Raw genomic sequence first — 21,566 nt, forward strand, 5'->3', positions numbered from 1 at the left:
CCTCCAGGGGTCACTTCTATGCTAATCTACCTGCTGCTGTGCTGACACCTCATCTCAGGGACATCACACTGCTACCTGCAGAAGTTGTCTATTTGCACTGAGGTTGTGAAACGCATTTTTATAAGCAGAGGACACCCTTGTGGGCCATTGTGCTTAATTGGTTAGAGACAACTGGCACTTGTCTGTGAAAAAAGGAATTATTCAAAAGTGTGGGAGATGCCTCAGCCATATATGCTTTGGCAAAAAGAGAGCGTGCCAGGCTAGTCTGCATCTGAAATTCCCAAAATGCAAATAGTGTTTCGTGGCAAGAGGAAAGCAGGATGATCCATTCATTCAGCACATACTCGCTTTGGGAAAGGTACATATTGGACTTTAAAGGTGGGGGTGTGTGGACTCACAAACATAAAGAACAACAATGGCCAGGAAATCCAATTGTAAGTCCAGAAGCACACATGCCAAAAAAAAAAAAAAAGTATGTACAGGATCCTGCTCCTTTCTTACAGGTGTGATTAGGATGAAGGAATACAGCAATGTTTTTAACAGTGAAGGTGGAAGAAACCTAAGTGTGCTCCAGAAGGAAAATGGTTATGGCATGTCCATGTTAAGCAATACAATGCTGCTATCAGAAAGGATGAGGTAATCCATGTTTACAAATATCTCCAAGCCATATCCAATTTTCAAGTTTTCTTCTTGTAATTGATTTCTAGTTTCATACTATTGTGGTTGGAAAAGATGCTTGGTGTGATTTTAATCTTAAATTTATTAAGAACTTGTTTTGTGTCCTAACATGTGATCTATCCTGGAGAATTTTCCACGTGTGTTTGAAAAGAACGTGTATTTTTCTTTTGGATGAAATGTTCTGTATGTGTCTATTAAGTCCACCTAGTCTAATGAGTTGTTTAAGGCCAATGTTTATTGGTTTTTCTGTCTGAAGGATCTGGCCATTGGTGGAAGTGGAGTATTCAAGTTCCCTCCTATTGTATTGCTATTTCTCCTTTTAGGTCTGTAAATATTTACTTTATATATTTATGTGCTCCTATGTTGGGTGCATAAAATTTATGCACGTTATTATATCCTCTTGTTGGGTTAATGCTTTTATCATTATGTAATGTCTCTTTTCTTTCGTAACATTGAATACCATACTAGGAGTAAAAAAAAGGCACGCCACTTTTAATTTAGTTACCAAGTAGCACTGAGCATGCCTCTAACTCATGAGTGTTAACTGGGTAACAGTCCCTTTGGAAAGTGCAGTCCCTGTGGTACCTGCCTCTGTCTGTCGCCTACTGTGCCATCTTGGCCAAATCACAACCTTTCCAGGCCTGGGTTTACCCATCTGTTAAAATAACAAGATTTTCCTCTCTTAAAATTTTAAAATTTACTAGCTATTTTACAAACCTAGGTTACCTATGACAGATGGCATATTTAAGGAATTTATTTTTTAAAGACCTTTTTTATTATCCTTTTCAAGGAGCCCTGCAACAGGAGCCTTATACACCACATGCTCGAAAGGCCAGCACAAAGACCAACCCTGTTTGTGTTGCCACCACAGCTGCAGAGAGGAATGTCAGGTAGTAGGAAATGAGTTTTGTTTTGTCACTGCATGGCTGCAGCTAAACACGGAACATTTTTAGGCCAGCTTCCTAAAACTCTGAGTTAAGGTAAGTAAAACAGGAAATTGTATGATCTTCTTTAAGACTCCATGGGTGTGTCTGAGCTCCTGCTCCCAAAAGGACCACTAATAGATGAATTTCTTGTACTGCCGAGAACAAGCCTCTCTCGTCTTCCAAATGCTTCATTTACTAAAACACAAATAAACAAGTTAAAAAAACTACCAGATCAGAAAATTAAGTCTACAATATACAGAGACTAAAATGTAGAAATGAGCAGTAAGTTACTCTACCTTGGGGTGGAAATTTTATGAACGTATAGTTAATACTTTGTAAATGGAAAAGTAAGTAACTAGCTCAGAAGTCCAAGTTACTGTTCTGAACGAGGTTAATGTTAAATTGGTCTACTTTTTAAAATCCTTTCTCTGCCTTGTCCCGGATTTCTCTAATCCACCTTGGTAACAGATGCCCCCCCTTATAACAGTGACTCTATCCTTTCATTCCTCTACTTCTGGTAGTTTCCTACTGTCTTTCTTCCATCTGTCTCTGTATCATGTATACATAGAATGTTTTTGGATTTAGGACGCTTTTTCTATATGGGAAGGAAGATTCAGGAATCAGATAGTGGGGCTCCGTGTTTATAGGACAGACTACCTCAAAGTAATGAATAAGCAGCCAGGCTCCCAGAAAAGGAGAGGGAGAGAAGGGAGCCACCTCTTGAGAAGAGCTAGATTCTGTAGAAAGTAGTTGAAAAAAGGCAGATTTATTCACACTGGCAACTGGGAAGGGAAGCGTCATGCTACATTCGATTCCAGCTTTCCTATTAAGATCTTTCCATTTTAAAATTCAAATTTTGTCATAAAGACAATAGATATTTCAAGTATGAAGACAAATTTATTTGTGAACAAGAACATTTCCAAATTACATTTGCTCCTATTTCTTAACCAGACTACACGACAGATGGACACGGGATCTGCCTCTGCTGTCTATCTAATGTATTCAAGCAACACATTCTGTGTTAGCTATTACAGAGCTTGTTCAGAAAAAGCAGGAAATTAAGATTCTTACCTGAAGAGACTGTGCTTATATCCCAGACCCGAAGCCCTTCTTTCTGACCTCCAAAGGCATAAATAAATGGCAAATCAGGGCAACAGGCAGAACAGAAGAGAACTCCCTGGTGAGAATAGAATAGAAAGGTGGTGATTTCAATCTTTCTAGAGAGCTCTAATCGAGATCCCTGGTCCTGTCTACAAGGACCTATGATTTGAACAATTACTCAAAACCAGCTCACCAGTATCTCTTAAGCCTCCTGCAAAGGTGGTTCACAGTCAAGTTGGAAGGAATATTACAACAATACAAAGCCAGACGAGTTCAGCATAATGGATAACTGTGGGAACGTGTGTATGATCTGACCACTCAAGTCTCTTATCTCCATTATCATTCTGTCTGTCAGGGATTTCCTAATAAATCTTATCTGCTAAATATTTTTTATTTTACCTTTTAAGCAATGATCATGATACCAAAGGTCACTATTAAATAATTTTTAAACTTTCAATGTTTTCTTTTTTTACGTTTTTATTACTAGGTAACACATGCATTATAGAAAATATAAATAAGAAAAAGTATAAAAACCACTCAGTGAGATGATCACTGTTTTGGGATAGGGTCTTCTAGATTTAAATATACTCATTCAAGCACTTAAACATTTAAATGTAAACATGGATAGTACTATAAAAATTGATTCTGTAATCTGCCTTTCCATAAATATTTATACACATACTGGTATACATACATATATAATTTTAAACACTGTGTAGTGTTCTATGTCTCCAATTTAATTTATATAACTCAGTGCCTAGCATATAGTAAGTACACAATAAATATTTGCTGAATGAATAAATTCCAGTTATTTCTAAATTTTTTGCCACTACATAGTAATCAATTTCAGTGTAGTCAGAACTAGTTATGCAAAGAGGTGATAAACTGACCCCAACAGCTACGGCGCTCTCAAGGTTCAAGACTTCCTGGGATGGTCCTGATTTTAGGGTAAAGAAAAACGTGGCCATTCCACTTGTGTCCCAGAAAACCTTCTCCCCCGCTTGTTCTTACCAAGCAACTGTTAACCACGGGAGTTGGAAAAGGAATCAGATGGTCCCTGATATCCCCCTAAACTGTCCTAAGTCATAAAACTCGTACCAAATTTGGCTAAGCTCAAAATTAACTTCCCCCAACAAATTCCTACCCTTTACTGCAATGCTTCCTGGAAAAGACAGACAATGCAGGTCAGAAACAGAAAACAAAAGATGCCCATGGATATTCTTACCATTTTCATGTCCCTGGAGTGGACTAGACTTGGCCTATCTCCTAATATGTCCCAGATCTTCACATATTTGTCTGCTGACGCGGTCACAAGACAACCCTTGATTTGACTGCTTAGATTAAGACCTAAGGGAAGATTAGTTCAGAGACTCTTTGAAATACAGATTTACTTCATCATAATTTAATAGAAATGAAAGAAGCACTGTTCTAGCTCACCAGAGATTTCATCATTGTGTGCATTAAGTGTAAAAATTGGCTTATTTGAACGCGCATCCAAATTATATACAAAGCCATCATCTGTACTGGCCTGGAAAGAGTAAAAGATGGAAAAGGTCAGGGTACATGACGTAACGCTCATTAATGGGTGGTAAACAGTATAAATCATAGTGAAAATCAGCTCTAGACCTGACTCACCTGAGGAGCTTATTAAAAATTAACATGGAAGGCATTTCCTTCTGGGTAAGCCACGTTGGCTCTTACATGGACAAATTCAGCTGATACGTCTGCTAGGCAGCTGGGTATGAGTGTGCGGCTGTGGGAGGGGTGTGGAGTAGGGTCAGAGAGGTGGCAGTTCCACCCATGAGAACAGAGGGATATGCCCTGGGCGCGTAGACTTCAAAGACCAGTGTGCTGAGGACAGAGGCCTGGAGAGCATGGCCACTTAAGGTGCAGCCTAAGGAGGAGGAGCTCACAGAAGAATCAGAGGGAGGAGGGAATAAGGAAGAATGTGAGAAAGCCAGGGTAACAGGGCTTCTCAAGGAGTGATGACTGCTGTCAATATTTTAGCAGTCAGTCAATCAGATACAAATTGAAAGGCAGATTACAGTGGGTTGTTACACTTTCAAATAAGAGAGAGGAAACGAAGGAATTAACAGACAGACCTAGTCAAGGACAAGCCTACATAAAGGCCAAGAGCAACAGCCAGTGCAGAAAAAAGGGAGGAAAAAAAAAAGGACAATTGATGCAGTCTTGACGACTGGGCTGCGGAAAGGGACAAAAACAGGAGAGGGCGGGCTCTCTCTACCTTTGAGACTGGAGGGAAGGTACACCATTTTTTTTTGATCACTTCCCATTTCCCTAAATATTTGTGACTTTAGTACCAATGACCATTTATTAGTAAACCACCTCAGGAAATATGTGCGCTTGACCTCTGAGAGCCAAAGTATAACACAACATTCAAAGACAACTGGGACCTCACTCCTGGTAATTGTAAAATGGAATTGGGGTTAAGGCAGCTCAGCTGGGAAGTGCATGCACCCCCGTCCATCGAGTTAAGTGTGCTCAGAATCGTTACTTCAGGAACCTTCTTAAAACTGTCCACATAGTTTAAGAAAGCTGTTTTGTAAAGAACTCGTTCCCCCATTTACAAGGCACTCATGAATATGGAAAATTAGGAAATGTACGGGTGTATCACAATTTCTTTTATTACTCTTCCCTCCAGATGAAAGCTGGTATATTATTTCTCCATGGATTGAAATGCCAGTGGAACCTTTTGGATGCTACATGGAAAACTGCCATTCTACAGACATTGAAGATACCTATAGAAAGATCTTGTACTTTTTTCCTGTCTGGGAGACAGTGCCACATTAATTAATTAGGCTAGCATTCTCATTAGTGGAGCTCCATTTAAGTGCCAGAATTTAAATAGTATCTTCCTGGATTGATTTAACCATTAAAAAACACAAAAACAATATTAACCATGCTAAGTATTTCAAAAAACACATTAATAAAATGACCAAAGTCAATAAAATAAAAGGGCACACTTTGGTTTGGTTGGAAATTAGCAAAGTCATTTACATGTTTACTATTTTTTGTGGCTGATCCATTGTTCTCTTGTTAAAAATACCTTATTTTTTTACCCTAAAATCCAAACACTTCATATTATTAATACAGGAAAAGGTTTTCAGAGAATCTTTCTACAATGGAATTAAAGAAAATAAGTCATTAGTAACTTGGATAAGCAACACAGTAGTATGCATAGTCTTACCAAAAAATGACAAGGAGAAAAGTGATTCCAAGTTACTCTCTCAATCTGCCCACTGAATCGCCACATTCGATGGCTTTCCTCCGGACTTCGGCAGTCATACAAAGCCACTGACCTGAACACATTCAGGCAAAGTTAGGGTTTTAACAGTTCAATTCTTCTATGTGTCTTAAGTTTATTTATAATGACATGGTAATAAAACACTGTAAGTCAAGATCCAATTATTTAAAGCCTGCTTGAAGTTCTAAAATAAAGTAGAAAAGATGAATTGATTTTCACTAACTGGTGGACCCTGGTCCTATCACATGGAGGCATGAGTATCTCTGGATGGAACAGTGGCCTTGACCTTCTCCAGATTGAATCCTCCACTTACAAGATGAATCACCTCTATTTCCAGAAGACTAGACAATCTCTATTTTCTGCTAGTGCTCAGAGCCAGGTAACCAGTGATCTCAGTCACACTTACTCTTTACAATCAGGTTATTTGTTGGGGGAACCGATGAATACACTTTTATAATTGTGCATGAATCACAACAATTGTGCAATTGTGCATGAAAAAGGTAGACATATCACTCTTCAAAAGGATAAGGAATCAAAGACGCAAGTTGGTTTCATTTCCCACTCTATGTGATCTGTTTTGGCCAACAGAATAATAACACAGAAGTGTATGAGTTCTGAGCCTAGGTCTCAAGAGTCCTTGGTGTCTCTGCTTGAGCTTCCGACCCCGCCATGACCTAACACGCTGGTCCAAGGAGGATATGAAACACGAGGACACTGCCAAGTCTCCAGGGCCCAGCCAAACAAGCCACGATTAGTAGAGCTACCAGCTGAATACAGCCTAGATTACCTCAACCTTGCAGAGCTGTAAGAAATAAATGTTTACTGTTTTAAGTCACTGAATTCTAGGGTGGCTTGTTTCACAGCAATGGTTAATTAGAAAATCCTCTAAAAATCACAGTAGTTGCTACTTAGGAACTACATTATTATGACAGAACAACATTCCCTTGCGGACTGAAAGGACCCGAATTGAAAAGGACAAATAAGTATTACTAAAAATTTAAACATCAATGCCTCAGTAATGTATTCTGTCTGAGCATCAAGTGTTAATTTCTGAATTAGTTCAAGAGGATAAAAACAGCAGCAATAATTCCTGAAATGCTATCTTACTTATCATATGATCCAGAAATCAGAGTCTGTGCTTCAAATGGATGAAACTGCAGAGTTTGGACCTAAAAGGAGGAAACACTAATGAAGAGATCTGTTTGGTTTTGGTAAACTGCCTAATACTTGATAAAAATCAATTTGGCAGTGTTTCTATAAACTTTATCTTTCAAATTTCGTACTAAAGAAACACAAATGTACTGTATAATCAAAACGACAAAACATATTGCCAAATAAAGGCTGACACTTAAAAGGCATAACACAGCATTCCCCAAATTGTATTTGGCAGATAACATGTCCCTCAAATGTTAAAACATATTCCGAAGGGAAAAGGGGCGTGGTCAAACGTATCTGGGCAACTCCACGTGCTCTGGAAGTCCCACGGTGTGCCCTGGCACATAAGATCCCTGAGTTGTGCAGGAACAGATCTGTTAAATTCTTTAACCCCATTTGGTGGCTGATACCCCCAGTCCCTTTTTAGGAGCCTCTGTAAAGGTGTAACTAAGCACTAATGTTCCCAGTCACTTCATATTTCTGCACTCATATTCGTGTCTCTAAGATGGGTAATTATAACTATCATACAGGGCTTTGTGAAGATCCAATAATGAGATAGCATGTCAAAGCACTCTAATTCACACAAATGTTTGGGATCATGTGTAGCTAGTACCTGTCTCAGATTTTTTAGAATCCCTTTTATCCACTAAACCACCATACCTTGTCTGTGTGCACGGCAAGGCTAGCTGCTGGTTTCCCCAAGGACATATCCCACAGAATGACGGTGTTGTCAGCTGATGCACTTGCTAGCACGTTTCTAAGAAAGTGAGGAAACAAATCAGGTAATCTTTTAAAGATCAAGAGTATTTAAATGGGAAGAATTCTACTTATAATAGCATCAAAAAGAATAATATGTTTAGGAATAGATTTAATAAATTCAAGACTTATGTACTGAAAAACTATAAAAGACTGTTGAAAGAAAATACCTAAATTAATGGAAAGTGATTCCATGCTCATGGATTGGAAGAATTAATGTTGTTAATGCAGAAATACTGCCATCTACACATTGACCAGTAGATTAAACCAATCCCTTTCAAAATCCTGGATGACATTTTTGCAGAAAACTGACAGGCTGCTTTTAAAATTCATTTGGAAATGCAAGGGATCCAGAATAGCCAAAATAATCTTGAAAGGAAGAGAAAAGTTGAAAAAAATCACGGTTCCTGATTTCAAAACTGACTGAAAAGCTACAGTAATCACATGGTAGTGGCATAAGGATAGACAGAGGTTAATACAATGAAGAATCCAGAAATAAACCCTCAAATTTATGGCCATTGTTTTATGATGAGAGTGCCAAGATTATTCATTGCTCAAGGGGAGAAAACAACAGTATTTTCAACAAATGGTTCAGGGACAACTGGGTACCCTCACGCAAAAGAATGACATTAGATACAGCCTACCTCACACTATACACAAAAAGGAATTCAAAATAGATCATAGACCTACTAAATGTAAGAGCTAGACCTATAAAACTCTCAGAAGAAAACAGATGTAAATCTTTGTGACCTTGGCTTAGGCAATGGTTTCTTAGACATGACACCAAAAGTATTAGGTCGGTGCAAAAGTAACTGTGGTTTTGCAATTGTTTTTAACTTTTTAAACTGCAATACTTTTGCACCAACCTAAATATAAACAACAAAAGAAACACAAATTGGACATCATCAACATGAAAAACTTTTGTGTTGCAAATGAGACTATCAAGAAAGTAAAAAGACAACTCACATAATGGGAGCAAATATTTTTAAATCATATTTTTAAATCATATATATCTAGAATATGTAAAGAACTCTCAACTAAATAATAATAAGACAAATAATCCAACTAGAAAATGGGCAAAGGATCTGAACAGATACTTCTTTATAGAAGATGCACAAATGGCCAATGAGCATGCGAAGAGATACTCAACACCATTAGGGAAATGAAAATAAAAAATGGGATATTATTTAACACTGTAGTTCATATAGGCTGGCTATAATGAAAAAGTCAGACAATAACAAGTGTTAGCAAGATGTAAAAAAACTGGAACCCTCCTTCACTGCATTGGGAATATAACTGGTATAGACACTACTATATAACCTAGCAATTACACTTGTAGATATACGCCCAAGAGATGAAAACATTATGCAAAATCATGTTCATGAATGTTTACATCATTATTTGTAATAGACAGAAAAGCAAACCAAACCAAATGTCCATTAACTGGTGAATAGATACACAAAACGTGCCATATCCATACAAGGGAATCTTATTCATCAATAAAGGGATGATGTACTGACACATGCTGCAATATGAATGGATCTTGAAAACATTATGCCAAGTGAAGAAGCCAGAGAGAAGGCCGCATGTTGTATGATTCCACCACTAGGAAATGTCCAGAAGAGGCAAATCCACAGAGACAGAAAAGAGCTCAGCTTAGTGGCTGCCAGGCGCTGGAGGGACAGGAGAATGAGGAGTGACTGCTAATGGGTGTGGACTGCTTTCTGGATGGATGAAAATGTCTTGGAATTACACTGGTGATGGGTATACAACTATGTGCATGTACTAAAAACCACTGAATTGTACACTTTAAGAGTGAATTTTAGGATACGAGAATTTATTTCTCAACTGTTTTTTCTCAACTAAGGAGCATTCAGTACTATTCACAGGAAAAACCAATATGCCTACCTCTTAGGGCTCAAGCGATAATAATGTAGTTTCACAACAGAACATAGGCTTTAGAGCCCAGAAAACCTGAAATGGATTCCTGGTGCTGCTACCGTGTTTCCCAGAAAATAAGACCTAGTCGGACCATCAGCTCTAATGCGTCTTTTGGAGCAAAAAATAATAAGACCCAGTAATATATTATATTATGTTATGTTATGTTATATTATTATACGCGGTCTTATATTATATTATTGGTCTTATATTAAAATACGACCGGGTCTTATATTAATTTCTGCTCCAAAAGACACATTAGGTCTTGTTTTCGGGGAAACACGGTACTTATGAGCTGTAACACTTAAAAGTAAGTCACACTCCTTTGCCTGCCAATACGAATGATACAACCAGTCTCAAAGGGCTGCTATGCAAGTGCCTGGCTGAGTGACCAGAACATAGCAGGCCCCCGAGAAATGTTAGTGGCTACCTTTCCTCCTTGTAAAAATACAGACTCCTGAAATTGAAAGCTCATTCTTCAACATCTAGCTTTAAAACGGCTCAATGTAGAATCAAGTCCTTAATGATAATGTTTCTGTTCAGAAAACCAATACACTGTTAAAATAAAATGTTGATGGGTTCATTGTTGGATATTATTTCCAGAAGAAGTTACTTCCATTACACAAACTACTTTCAGTTTTATAACGCACATGTTTTCAGTTACTCCAAGTACCAGCTGTTACAAGAATTTAGTATATGTAATTAGTGTGAGTTCAGATTCATAAATAAGGGTGGGTTTCTAAAAGCAAAGTACACTCGTTATTTGATCTCTTATTCATTTGCCCATTTAGTCAGGACCAGGCCCAATTCAGACAAAACTCTCAAAATTGCTTTTAGCCTGGTAGCATCAGATTCACCTTACAAAACAAAACAAAAAACGAAACAAAAAAACAAACCCACAGAACAGACCAAAAGAACAAACCCACCACAACAAACAAGCCTCCCTTCCCCTTTACCCCCCAAAAAAAACCCAACAGGTTCTTGGGTCCTTGCTCTAGATCTGCTGACTCAATTTTGGGGGATTAGAGCCCAGGAACTTGTACTTTAAAGGGTTACCCAGAAGATTCTCATTTGCAGCTACGTTTGGGGAATAGTACCCTAACCAACTTTCTCAGCTCCATTTGGCGCAATGGAAGTCTGACCACAGATAAGAAGATAGGCTACTCTCCGGGAAGCTAGCACTCTGGGATCCTCTTTAGAATGCTCACAATTACAGTGTCCAGTGTAAGAGGAATGCTGCGCAGCTATAACCTGGGCAATCCAGTTTGTTCTTAACCCCCAAGTAAGTTGTACTCAACCTAAAGCTTACCTTTCTTGCCTTAGCAGCCCTTCAAACCAACTATCCTATTAGGAAAATGGCTTTTTGGGGGTAACTGTTGTTTATGGATAAGCATCATGTGTGGATGACACATGCAGAAGAAAGAAGATGAACCCGTACCTAACACCATATACAAAAGTTACCTCAAAGTGGATCGAAGATCTAAACCTAAGAGCTGAAACTATAAAACTTTTGGGGGAAAAGCTTTATGACAATGAATTTGGCCATGATTTCTTGGATGTAACACTAAATGCACAGACAACAAAAGTAAAAATAAATTAGACTACATTAAAATTAAAAAGTTTTGTGCAAAGGACATTATCAACAGTTAAAGGCAACCCACCGAGTGGGGGAAAATATTTGCAAACCACAAAACTGGTAAGGGATTAATATCCAGAATACAATATCCAGAATATCGAGTTATAAAGAACTATAACTCAATAACAGCAAAAAAAACCCCAAACAACTCAATTCAAAAATAGGTAAAGGACAGAACAGCCATTTCTCCAAAGATACACAAATGGCCAATAAGCACTTGAAACAATGCTCACCATCACTAATCATTAAGGAAATGCAAATCTAAACCACAATGAGATACCACTTCACACCCATTAGGATGGTTACTACAAAAGCAAAACAAAAACAAAGTAACAAGTGTTGGCAAGGATGTCCAGAAATTGGAACCCTGTGCACTGCTGGTTAGAATGTAAAATAGTGCAACTGCTACTAAAAACAGTATGGTGGTTTCTCAAAAAGATAAAAATAGAATTATCTTATGATCCAGCAGTTCCACTTTTGGTTATACACATATTCAAAAGAACTGAAAGCAGGGACTCCAGCATATACTTGTACACCCATGTTATTCACACGTGTGTGAATATTCACCAGCATTATTCACCATAGCCAAGACCTGGAAGCAACTCCCGTGTCCACTGACAGATGGATAAACACAGTGTGGCCTATACACACAATGGAGTATCACTCAGCCTTAAAGAGGAAGAAAATCCTGCCACATGCTACCACATGGATGAACCTTGCGCTAAGGGAAAGAAGCCAGTCACAAAAGGACAAATACTGTACGATTTCACTTATGTGAGGTACCTGGAGGAGTCGATTCATAGAGACAAAGTAGGATGGTGGTTGCCAGGGCCTGGGGGAGCAGGGAATGGGGAGTTCGTGTTTAATGGGGACAGAGGCTCAGTTCTGGAGACGGATGGTGGGAAGGGTTGCATAACAACACCCACTGAACTGTACACTTAAATATGCTTCGGATGGTAAATTTTAGGTTACATCTATTTTACCACAATTAAAATAAATCAAAATATTATTTTAAAAATACGTGGATGAGATTTTGTGAACTCTAAATGCAGTGAGAGGAAAATCTTCCGTGAAGAAACCATTCTGCACCACTGACCCCGTGGAACACAGTTCTCCCGGTGATGCTGGGGTGGAGGGCACCTATTCACCCAACACGTAATGAGCACTTGTTAAGTGAGGAGCTGGCAGGGAGTGTGGGGGATGCAAGGACACATGGCACAGTCCCTGCCTTCAAGCAGCACATACGGCAGGAAAGAAAAAGGAGACACTGACACAAAGACCTGCCCCACACAACGGAACATGAGGTAAAATGGCAGCGTTACACTCTTCACCAAGACTTCAAATGTTAGTTCTTCTCACCTGATCAGCTTATTCCAAGAAAGGTCTAGAACTGCGTCGTTGTGCCCTTCTGCTGCGGAACTCTGTAATGAGTGTTCAATTACTTTTTGTATTAAAACCCCCCAGCCACGCAAAATGAAATTGGTGTTAATCTGAAAGATTCTTTAAATCTTAAGGTTATTGTTTTGATCTTAAGCAAACTTGCTTGAAGACCCAGAGAAGGAAACATCTTGTCTCCCTGACAGAGACCCATGACAAATGTTCTTTAGAGAAGAAACTGTAGTCCTCCTTAATCTAGGTGTTATAATTTTGTATCAACCCCGTCCCCAAACTTAACAGTTTAAAAAGCTACAGGAATTAATACAAGGATATTTAGAATTCAACATACTAAAGGCTAAACAGAAATTGTTTTCAAGTTCAAAACAAGCATATTAGTGTGAATAGTTATTACACAAAGGAAGATCATAACCAGGGAGTGAAATGTTTTGTGTGAAGATGAATAACGTGTCAACAGAGGTTTTATGCAGTCAGATATCAATTTATCCTTAGAGAAGGTTTTCAAAATTAGGAAGTACTGTATTTATAACTCCTGTCCTGTTCCACCCAAGTGTCTGTCTGTTCTTATGCACGCCCCCACTAGCCTCAGTAAACTTATCAGTTTGTCATTCGAGTTTAAATCTCTATGAACTGGCTTACCTTCTTTCCTTTCTTTTTCTTCTTTTTTGATAGCTTAGTTCCAAGTGTGAAGACTGGCTCTAAAGAGTCCACTATATCAAGGTCCCACACTTCAATAACAGGGGTCATGTTTCCCACAGCAATGTAATTTCCTACAGGAGGAAATTATGTATTTATGATAAAAAATAACTTATACTGAACTACACTACTCTGTGGATTAACTGAGCAAAGGCTTAGAGCAGTTTCTCTCAAACGTTAACAGGCACGTACATCACCTGAGAGCTGTTAAAATGCAGAGTCCTTTTCAGGAGATCTTGGGGGGACCCACGTCTACATTTCTAACTTGCTCCCAGGTGATGCCCATGCCGTGCAGCCAGGTCCCTGGACCACAGTCTGAGTGACAAGGGCTCAGGCTCTCGGCCCAGGGTCCTTACTGATGTGATAAGAACAAACACCCCTTCCGCCTTCACAGGCTATTGTGAGGACGGGGATCTGGTCAGATCAGGAATGGGAATAAGCTTTGCAGATGAGATGTAAGGTTGGGGGTATTATCAGATTTTACCCTCATTAAGAAGAAATAGAACGAGGCAACCAGTACTGTGCAGCTGTGGCTAAAAAGACTAACATGAGAACCTAATTCTCTCCTAAGTTTGATGTTTTCCAAAAAGGGTCATGCCACCAACCTCTAGCTGGTAACATGAGACACATCATGTCATTTCTACTGGGTTTTTATGAGACCTTCACACGCAGCCCCAAATGTTTCAGGCCCTGTTCTTAGGCCTGCAGTGGAGCGGCTACCCTTTTAACCTAGCTAAAGCCTGGAGACATACAGACCCTACACAATTAAGTGATTGTATTTTAAGAACTATATATCTACAACTTCACAAAACATCAATAGTTCTGAAAACATTCACACAGAACACATAACTTAGGTGGCTAGGAAAAATACCCAGGACTAAGAACCATTGAGCAATCTTAAGTTTTCTCATTACCAGTAGAATCCTCTGGGCTAGGATCAAAATTCAGCCATTCCACACTCAGAGGGTACGCAGACAGCAGTATATCATGATGCACATAAAAAGAATCTTCTTCTTGGTTATAAACTGAAAAGATTGGGAAAAGAGACTTTACTGAATCAGAGTAAGAAATCACATCCCACTCTGAAGAACAGACTCTCCCTATTAAACCTACAGGTGCCACACATCTAAAACGAGACATTTTATGACATTAAAGGAGACTCCCAAATTGTTGATATTGCTAGGCAAAAAAATTGCATGTCTACTGTGTTGCCATCACCTGGTGTGCCCCAAGGGAAACAGGACACTGGTAGGGCCTGGACATCTGCCTGAAAACTCCATCTGTGTGCTCACCGACCAAAGTGGTCCGATCCTGGTTCTCCCATTATAGAAAACGAATGCTCCTAAGGTCTCCTAAGGACTGGTCATGCGCCGCATAACGACATTTCTGACACTCATGAAATTCAAAAGAACGACTACAGTGTTCTCACATGAGACTGTGTAAAAATCAATGTAACTGAGTTTCGATTTTCTGAAATTAGAACTGGGTCTTTTAAAAATTTCATCCAAATGGTTTTCGTTTGAAATATGTAACAAGTTCACAGACAATTAGAATTACTTCACCTGGAAGTATCTATTATTTAAAGCCTTTTTGACTTTATAAATAGAGCACAATAGGCCACGGGATTAAAAATGGTCTATTCCATAGGCTTCCTGCAGGCAGCCTAAAGACTGAAGAATTACAGAAACCCAACCTGATACACAGAATAAATGACAAAGTAACCTAGAAGATGCCAGTAAAAATTAAAGGTTTTCATTTTCAAACTGTGCAACTGTGCTTCCTATAATAAAAGGCCTTAGCTTAATAATTTCTTTAAAGCTTCAAAATTTTAAGACAGATGAATAAAAGACAGTTGGGGAAGGAGAGTATCTGGGCAAGAATGGACTTGTCTGAGAATGTCTGCAGAGAAACAAAAAGGCATGAAAACAAAAGTGGGAATCCGAAGGCAGACTATTCCAGACTCCTAGAAGGTCTATTTTTAAGGAAACAATTATTCAATTTATGTTTGTTGAATTAATAAATACCAATAGTAAAATATATCTGATTTAAAAATTCAAATAAAAAAAGAAAATTTAAATCATTGACTAGTTCAAAGTATTCACCCCACCTTCTGACGCAAACATTCCCTGAACTGGAAAAGGTGACCAAGTGTTCTGGTTCCTAGAGAGAAATGCAGGCCTCTGTACAGAATTTCTATGAAGAAAATAAAGTGCATTGCAAAAGGGGAAATACTTGAAATGACTCTTGTGGGAGAAAAAAAAAAGAAAAGCAAAGCAGGATAAAAGCCTGTCTATTGAGTATAATTTTTGCCACATAAAGAGAAAGCAGCCAGGGCGGCTGGACAGCTCAGTTGATAGAGCGCGAGCTCTCGATAACAAGGTTGCCGGTTCAATTCCCACATGGGATGGTGGGCTGTGCCCTCTGCAACTAAACACTGAAAACAGCTACTGGACTTGGAGCTGAGCTGCGCCCTCCACAACTAGATTGAAGGACAACGACTTGTAGCTGATGGGCCCTGGAGAAACACACTGTTCCCCAATATTCCCCAATAAAATAAAAATAAAAACAGAAAAAGCAGCCAGAAAGGAGACTGGAGTAAAAAGCCAGGGGGCAACAAGTCACCTTAGAGTGACTTAGATGGGATTATAAAGTTTTTCTTACAGTTTTACATCCAGGTTTTCTCTAATGGGGTGAATAAGTGAAAAACTGGCAAAAATATTTATATAAAAGATTAAAAATCCCTGTTAGAACCTTCCAGGAGACCTGTTTTCCATAAAGTCGGGTACCAAAGTGATAAATCAGACTATACATGCCCGGCACAATAACCCAGAAATCTGTGGAATTGAACCATGTAACCAACTTAACTGAGAGAAGGCAGGATCTGGTTCCTAACAGCTCATAATAGTAACTATTATCATTATTATTTTAATATCACTTTATAAATAGACTAGAACTGTTTCGGAAGGGATGCATTTCACTTACCATGCACCTCTAAATTGCACTGGTCCTGTTCAGCTCTACCACAAACTATGAGATTGTCAGTGGGTTTAATCAAGAAATCGTCACGCTCATATTGCTCCTAAGTGGGGAGAGAAAAAGTCAAAAACCTTACCAAAGCAGGTATGCGGTAAGGTTTTCCAAACACCTGAGGAGCATGATTAGAAAAGCCATGTAAATATTTACCGTATCTTTCAGAGTAACATAAGGATCTTGATCATTACTCCCATAGACTGTAAGACCCAAGAGAGATTCGCCAAGAGTTTCAGTGTCTGTAAGAATTCGTAAGTTGAAATGAATAAAACAGTCATTTCCAAAACAGTCATTTCCACAAAGGCATTTTTTCCTATGGCATCTTATTCTTAGACTTAGATCCAATCGTCTATTTCATAACTAACTCTGGATCATCCATAGCTGGGAAAGGAAATAGTGAATAATAATAATAAATAGGAATTTAAAAGCCATTTATATTTGACCTTAGAACGCATATCTGATAGTCTTGGAATTCAGTCTTCCAATAAAAGAATTAAATCAAAGCATGAAACTCCCTTTGAAGGTATGAGAACTCTATTCAGATTCTCTAGCTTGCTCCTTGTAATCATTATTCAAAAGTGCTACAGAGAGGCGGCCCTGAAGACCTGGAAATAAAATTACCCTAAAACACTGCAACCAACCTGGAATAAGTAAGGGTTGCTAGTGAAATAAAATTGAAAAATGATGGGCCTCACAAAGTTAAATGGCTTTCTTTATTGCAAGTTTCTCAGAACCTCTGATAAGATAATTTGCCTTATGAATCTGAAAGACAGGATACTATATACCTTTTTCACTAAACTTACCTCAAAATGGAATTCTTTTATGGCATATCTGCATAGAGTTAACCCCAAGTAACATAAAACCCAGGAAAAGGAAGGTAGTCTTAACTGTCAAGGGAAGCTAGTTTAAGGGGGGAGGACTAATAGGTCTTAAACATCTGACAGGCAACAGAGATGGGAACTTCCACTGGATGAGAAAGACAGAGCCAAGGATCTGTCAGGTGTGGAGAATATTAAGGAGCAGTTTGTGAATGCCACCTCTCCAGGCTGGGTTAGCTCTTCCTTTCTCTGTATTCCGATGGCACTCTGTTCTAGCAGGATGGTAACAACAGAGTCCAAAGGAAAAAGCCATTCTGTGCATCTAATGAAGTATACAGACAGTCCTGACTTATGATGATTCAACTTACAATTTTTCAACCTTCTGATGGTGCAAAAACAATACGCATCACTAGAAATTGGCTAGGCTAAGCTATGATGTTTGGTAGGTTAAGTGTATTAAATGCATTTTCAAATTAAGATATTTCAACTCACAATGGGTTTATTGGGACGTAAGTCCATTGCAGCTTGAGGAGCATCTGTACTGAAAAGAACAAAGGCTTTAGAGCCACAGAATGTTCAAACCTCAGCTCCATTATTTAGTTGTGCGATACTGGCAAAGTTATTTCATCTTTGTAAGCCTCAGTTTTCTCTTCTGTAAAATGGAGGTAATAATTCCTCTCTCATTATTGCAGATAAAGAGAAATGAGTTCCAGAGTATTATACTCACCGCTTACAATAAAATATACTATTTTAAAAAAAATTTAGATTAGTGGGTTAGAGCTTCTTTTCAACCGAGGAAATGTTTTTTTCCTTCTTTATTTTTATTTTTAACTGTGCTAAAATATATACAACATAAAATTGACCATCTTCACCATTTTTAAGTGTACAGATCAACAGTATTAAGTACATGCACACTGTTGTACATCCAATCTCCAGAACTTTCTTTTTATCTTGCAAAAAGGAAACTCTCTACCCATTAAATAACATGCCAGTCTGCCTAAGCCTTGAGCCAGATTATCTGACTGACAAAGGACAACAAGACCTCAGAGGAAAGCTTTGGAACACTAGAAGCATGATCTAATACACTGAGTTAAAACCAGGAGCAGTGGGTGAATTCTAACCTGGGTCGCCTTCCTCATCATATTTATCTAAGTCGTACTCTGCCAGCTCGTCGTCATCCAGCGTCCTGTCATCCTCCGGGTCACCATCCTCCAGGGGCTCCCGTGGCCGTGCCTGGGTACGTGCACTCTGCATGCCACCTTCTGAAGGATCGCCTGTCTCCTCTTCATCACTGCCACCTTCTTCTCTATGCCAATGAAAAATCACCCAAATGGCACCATTCAATAACAAGGCGACCTGGTCATCATTATTTAAGATTTATATTCTTAGGTATCGATCCAGAGAAATCCAAGACACTAATTCGAAAAAATATATGCACCCCTATGTTTACTACAGCGCTATTTGCAACAGCCAAAACTTGGAAACAACAGAAATGCCCATCGATAGACGACTGGATTAAGAAACTGTGGTACATTTATACAATGGAGTTTTACTCGGCCATAAAAAATAATGAAGTTTTACCATTTTCAACGATATAGACAGACCTAGAGAACATTATGCTAAGTGAAATAAGTCAGTCGGAGAAAGACAAATACCATATGTTCTCACTGATATGGGGAATCTAAAGACCTGAATAAATGAGCAAAGTAAATAAAAAAACAAAGATTTACATTTCATCTGGACTTTACTATAAACACCAACATTCCTAAACTTACTGTAATTTTTCTTTTGCTTCAGAAATGAGACGTTTTACTTCGTCTTTACTAAGCTCTACCTATAAGAGAGCAAACATTTCATTATGATCTAGTTAAAGAAGTCATTGTAAGTCTTTGAATTAAAAACATGTTTGCAAACTAATGTAAAACGCAATCTGAACAGACATCAAGAATCAAACATCAATCCAGGCTCTCTAAATTTAACGTAATTGGAGTTTTCACAGGTCCTTACAATTAAGATCCTGTCCCACCTGAAACTGTTAAAGAACGTGCAGTCTACTTCTCTCCAGTCTTTCCAAGAAAGACTGTATGAACTGGCTGCTATGGAAGCCCACCTCATTCTCCTCCAATTACTCTGACTCCTTACTGGTCACTTCCTTAACAAACCACCCTTGCCTTGGTCCTCTGCTCTTTTCCCTGTTATCACCGGCAAGTATTCACTCATGCTGTCACTTCCTTGCAAAGTTCTTTCATCCTCAGGACTAAAACTACCACCTTTGAACTGATTACTCTAACTTTTCCCTTTTCTTGCACCATCCTCCAGTTCCATTTTCCCAGTTGCCTATAAGACTCTCCACTTGGACATCCTGCTCAAAACTGAAGTCGTTATCTTCAAAATTGGCATGCCTCCACCTAATCAATGCTTCAGTACCTTTTAAAACACCTCCATCACTGCCAAACTGTGAGCTCCTGGAAGACAGAAACTGACTTGTCATCGTGTGCTTAAGCACAAAGTTCAGTGCTCATGGTAGGGATGCTTGAAGATGGATGATGAATGGATGAATGAATCAACCAATCAATCACTCCGTTTGTACCAAAATGCCTCTAGTAATGTGGAAATCCTCTCGAGGGGTCACACTCCATTGTTGGATAGCTCCAGAAAGGTTCTTAAGTTTAATTAAATGATACTTATTTTTCTGATTTCTCTTAATGGTCTGAGTTTTTCTTTCTAGAATTTTGTGGAATAAATTCAATTTATTTTCTATAAACTTCAAGCAATGGTTCCCAAATTTGTATGTACATGAGAATTAAGTGGGAGGGGGTCTTTTAATAATTTCAGGCTATTCTCCAGACCAATTAAATCACAATACTTGGGAGTGGGACACAGGCATCAGTATTTTCTGAAGCTCCCCCAGTGGAAACAATGTGTAGACATGTTTGGAAATCAGTGTCTTCAAGTATATGAAAGGCTGTATGTCCCTTTTTAATAACTTAGCCCCCTCAGTAAATTTTAATGTGAGATAATTTCCTGTCCCTATTCTACATATATGCATTGAGTACCTCCTGTGAGCCAAACACTGGGGAAACTGGTGAATAAAATAAACAGTCTGTGCCCTAAGGAATTTACATCTATTGGGGCAATTTCAATTCTTCATTCCTGTTAATTTTATGTCCCAGCCACTTACATTTCTACCACCTTTTTTTATCTCTGTCATCACTGGCCCAATTCCATTCAAACCAACACCCACCCCCCTTCCCTTCTTTCACAGCACTTATTCCCACTGACATACATCATTCACATGTCAACTCCATAAAAGCAAGGACTTGTTCATGCTTCTCTCAGGACCCTCAACAATGCCTGGAAGCAGAAAGCACCTAGTAGGTATCTGTTGAATAACATAAGCAATCTTCACCTCTGCTACCAACTCAGTCTCCAGTTCCAGTGGGTTTTTCCTAATGGGTCACGTTTACCTTTCAGCCCCACTGCCACATCTACGTCTCACTTGGATTACTGCAAGACATTCCTAATTCAGCCCCCTGCTTCGCGACATCCTAGTCTCCACACCAGTTTTTCTGTATCACAGTTTTGATCCTGTTTACTCCTCTGAACGCGGAGCTCAGGAGTAGTTTCACGTATACGCTCCCTCCTCCCGTTATGCCTGAAAACGCATCGGGGTGCAGCTGAAGCTGGGGTGTTATCAAAAAGGCTTTTGGGGGGATTTCCGACTCCAAGCAACAACCTGCCCCCTTCCAGCCCAGGAAGTCCGCGAATGTAGGGTCGGGGCTTGACTGGGGGGAGGCGCCGTCCCTGACTTCCCAGGTCCTCGGAGCCGCGACCCTAGTCACGACAATCAGGCCTAAACCGACCTCACCCCGGCCAGTCACGCCAGCCAGGCCAGGGCCGCATGTTCTGGGTCCAGGTTCCCCAGGCGGCCTCACCCCCGGTGCCGCAGAATCCGCTCCCTCTACCTCCGAACGCCCGGGCCTTACCTTGTCTGGCGTCTCTTTGGCCACGCCGCTGCGGACCCAGGCCACGCACGTCACCTGGCGGCTGCGGTTCATTGTCCTCACTTCAGGGACACTCGGCCGCCGCTGGACTGGGACTCTCTGGACCGCACGCTCGAGGATCAGAACAGGAGCGCTTCCAGGGCAAAGCGCAGGCGCAAACACTACTTC

General features: G+C 39.5%; 1 protein-coding gene across 2 annotated transcripts; it reads right to left on the bottom strand.

Annotated features, from left to right (window-relative positions):
* Nucleotides 1–802: 802 nt before the first annotated feature.
* Nucleotides 803–21,566, bottom strand: PWP1 (PWP1 homolog, endonuclein). Of its 2 annotated transcripts, XM_033118298.1 has the most exons (15): nt 21,381–21,566; nt 19,170–19,228; nt 18,516–18,700; nt 16,730–16,815; nt 16,529–16,625; nt 14,461–14,571; nt 13,490–13,620; nt 12,815–12,876; nt 7,786–7,882; nt 7,078–7,139; nt 5,914–6,025; nt 4,143–4,233; nt 3,931–4,052; nt 2,676–2,781; nt 1,435–1,799 (listed from the first exon to the last, which is right to left on the bottom strand). In XM_033118298.1, the coding sequence occupies exons 1-15, from the start codon at nt 21,450–21,452 to the stop codon at nt 1,690–1,692; spliced, it is 1,503 nt and encodes a 500-aa protein (XP_032974189.1). In that variant the 5' UTR covers nt 21,453–21,566; the 3' UTR covers nt 1,435–1,689. The 2 variants fall into 2 exon arrangements, with proteins under 2 accessions (XP_032974190.1, XP_032974189.1); XM_033118299.1 differs by lacking the exon at nt 19,170–19,228 and having other exon boundaries at nt 803–1,799; nt 21,381–21,519.

Source organism: Rhinolophus ferrumequinum, chromosome 10, assembly GCF_004115265.2.
Source record: "Rhinolophus ferrumequinum isolate MPI-CBG mRhiFer1 chromosome 10, mRhiFer1_v1.p, whole genome shotgun sequence".
NCBI classification, from domain to species: domain Eukaryota; kingdom Metazoa; phylum Chordata; class Mammalia; order Chiroptera; family Rhinolophidae; genus Rhinolophus; species Rhinolophus ferrumequinum.

Bases quoted from the DNA above. Each gene is read 5' to 3' on its own strand.
- PWP1 (XM_033118298.1), bottom strand. From the start codon at position 21,452: ATGAACCGCAGCCGCCAGGTGACGTGCGTGGCCTGGGTCCGCAGCGGC. The intron at 13,621-14,460 runs GTAATGAGAAAA...TTCCTCCTGTAG, and splicing joins TAGCCCAGAGGATTCTACTG to GAAATTACATTGCTGTGGGA. The intron at 4,234-5,913 runs GTAAGACTATGC...TACTCTTTCCAG, and splicing joins TTTCTCCTTGTCATTTTTTG to GCCAGTACAGATGATGGCTT.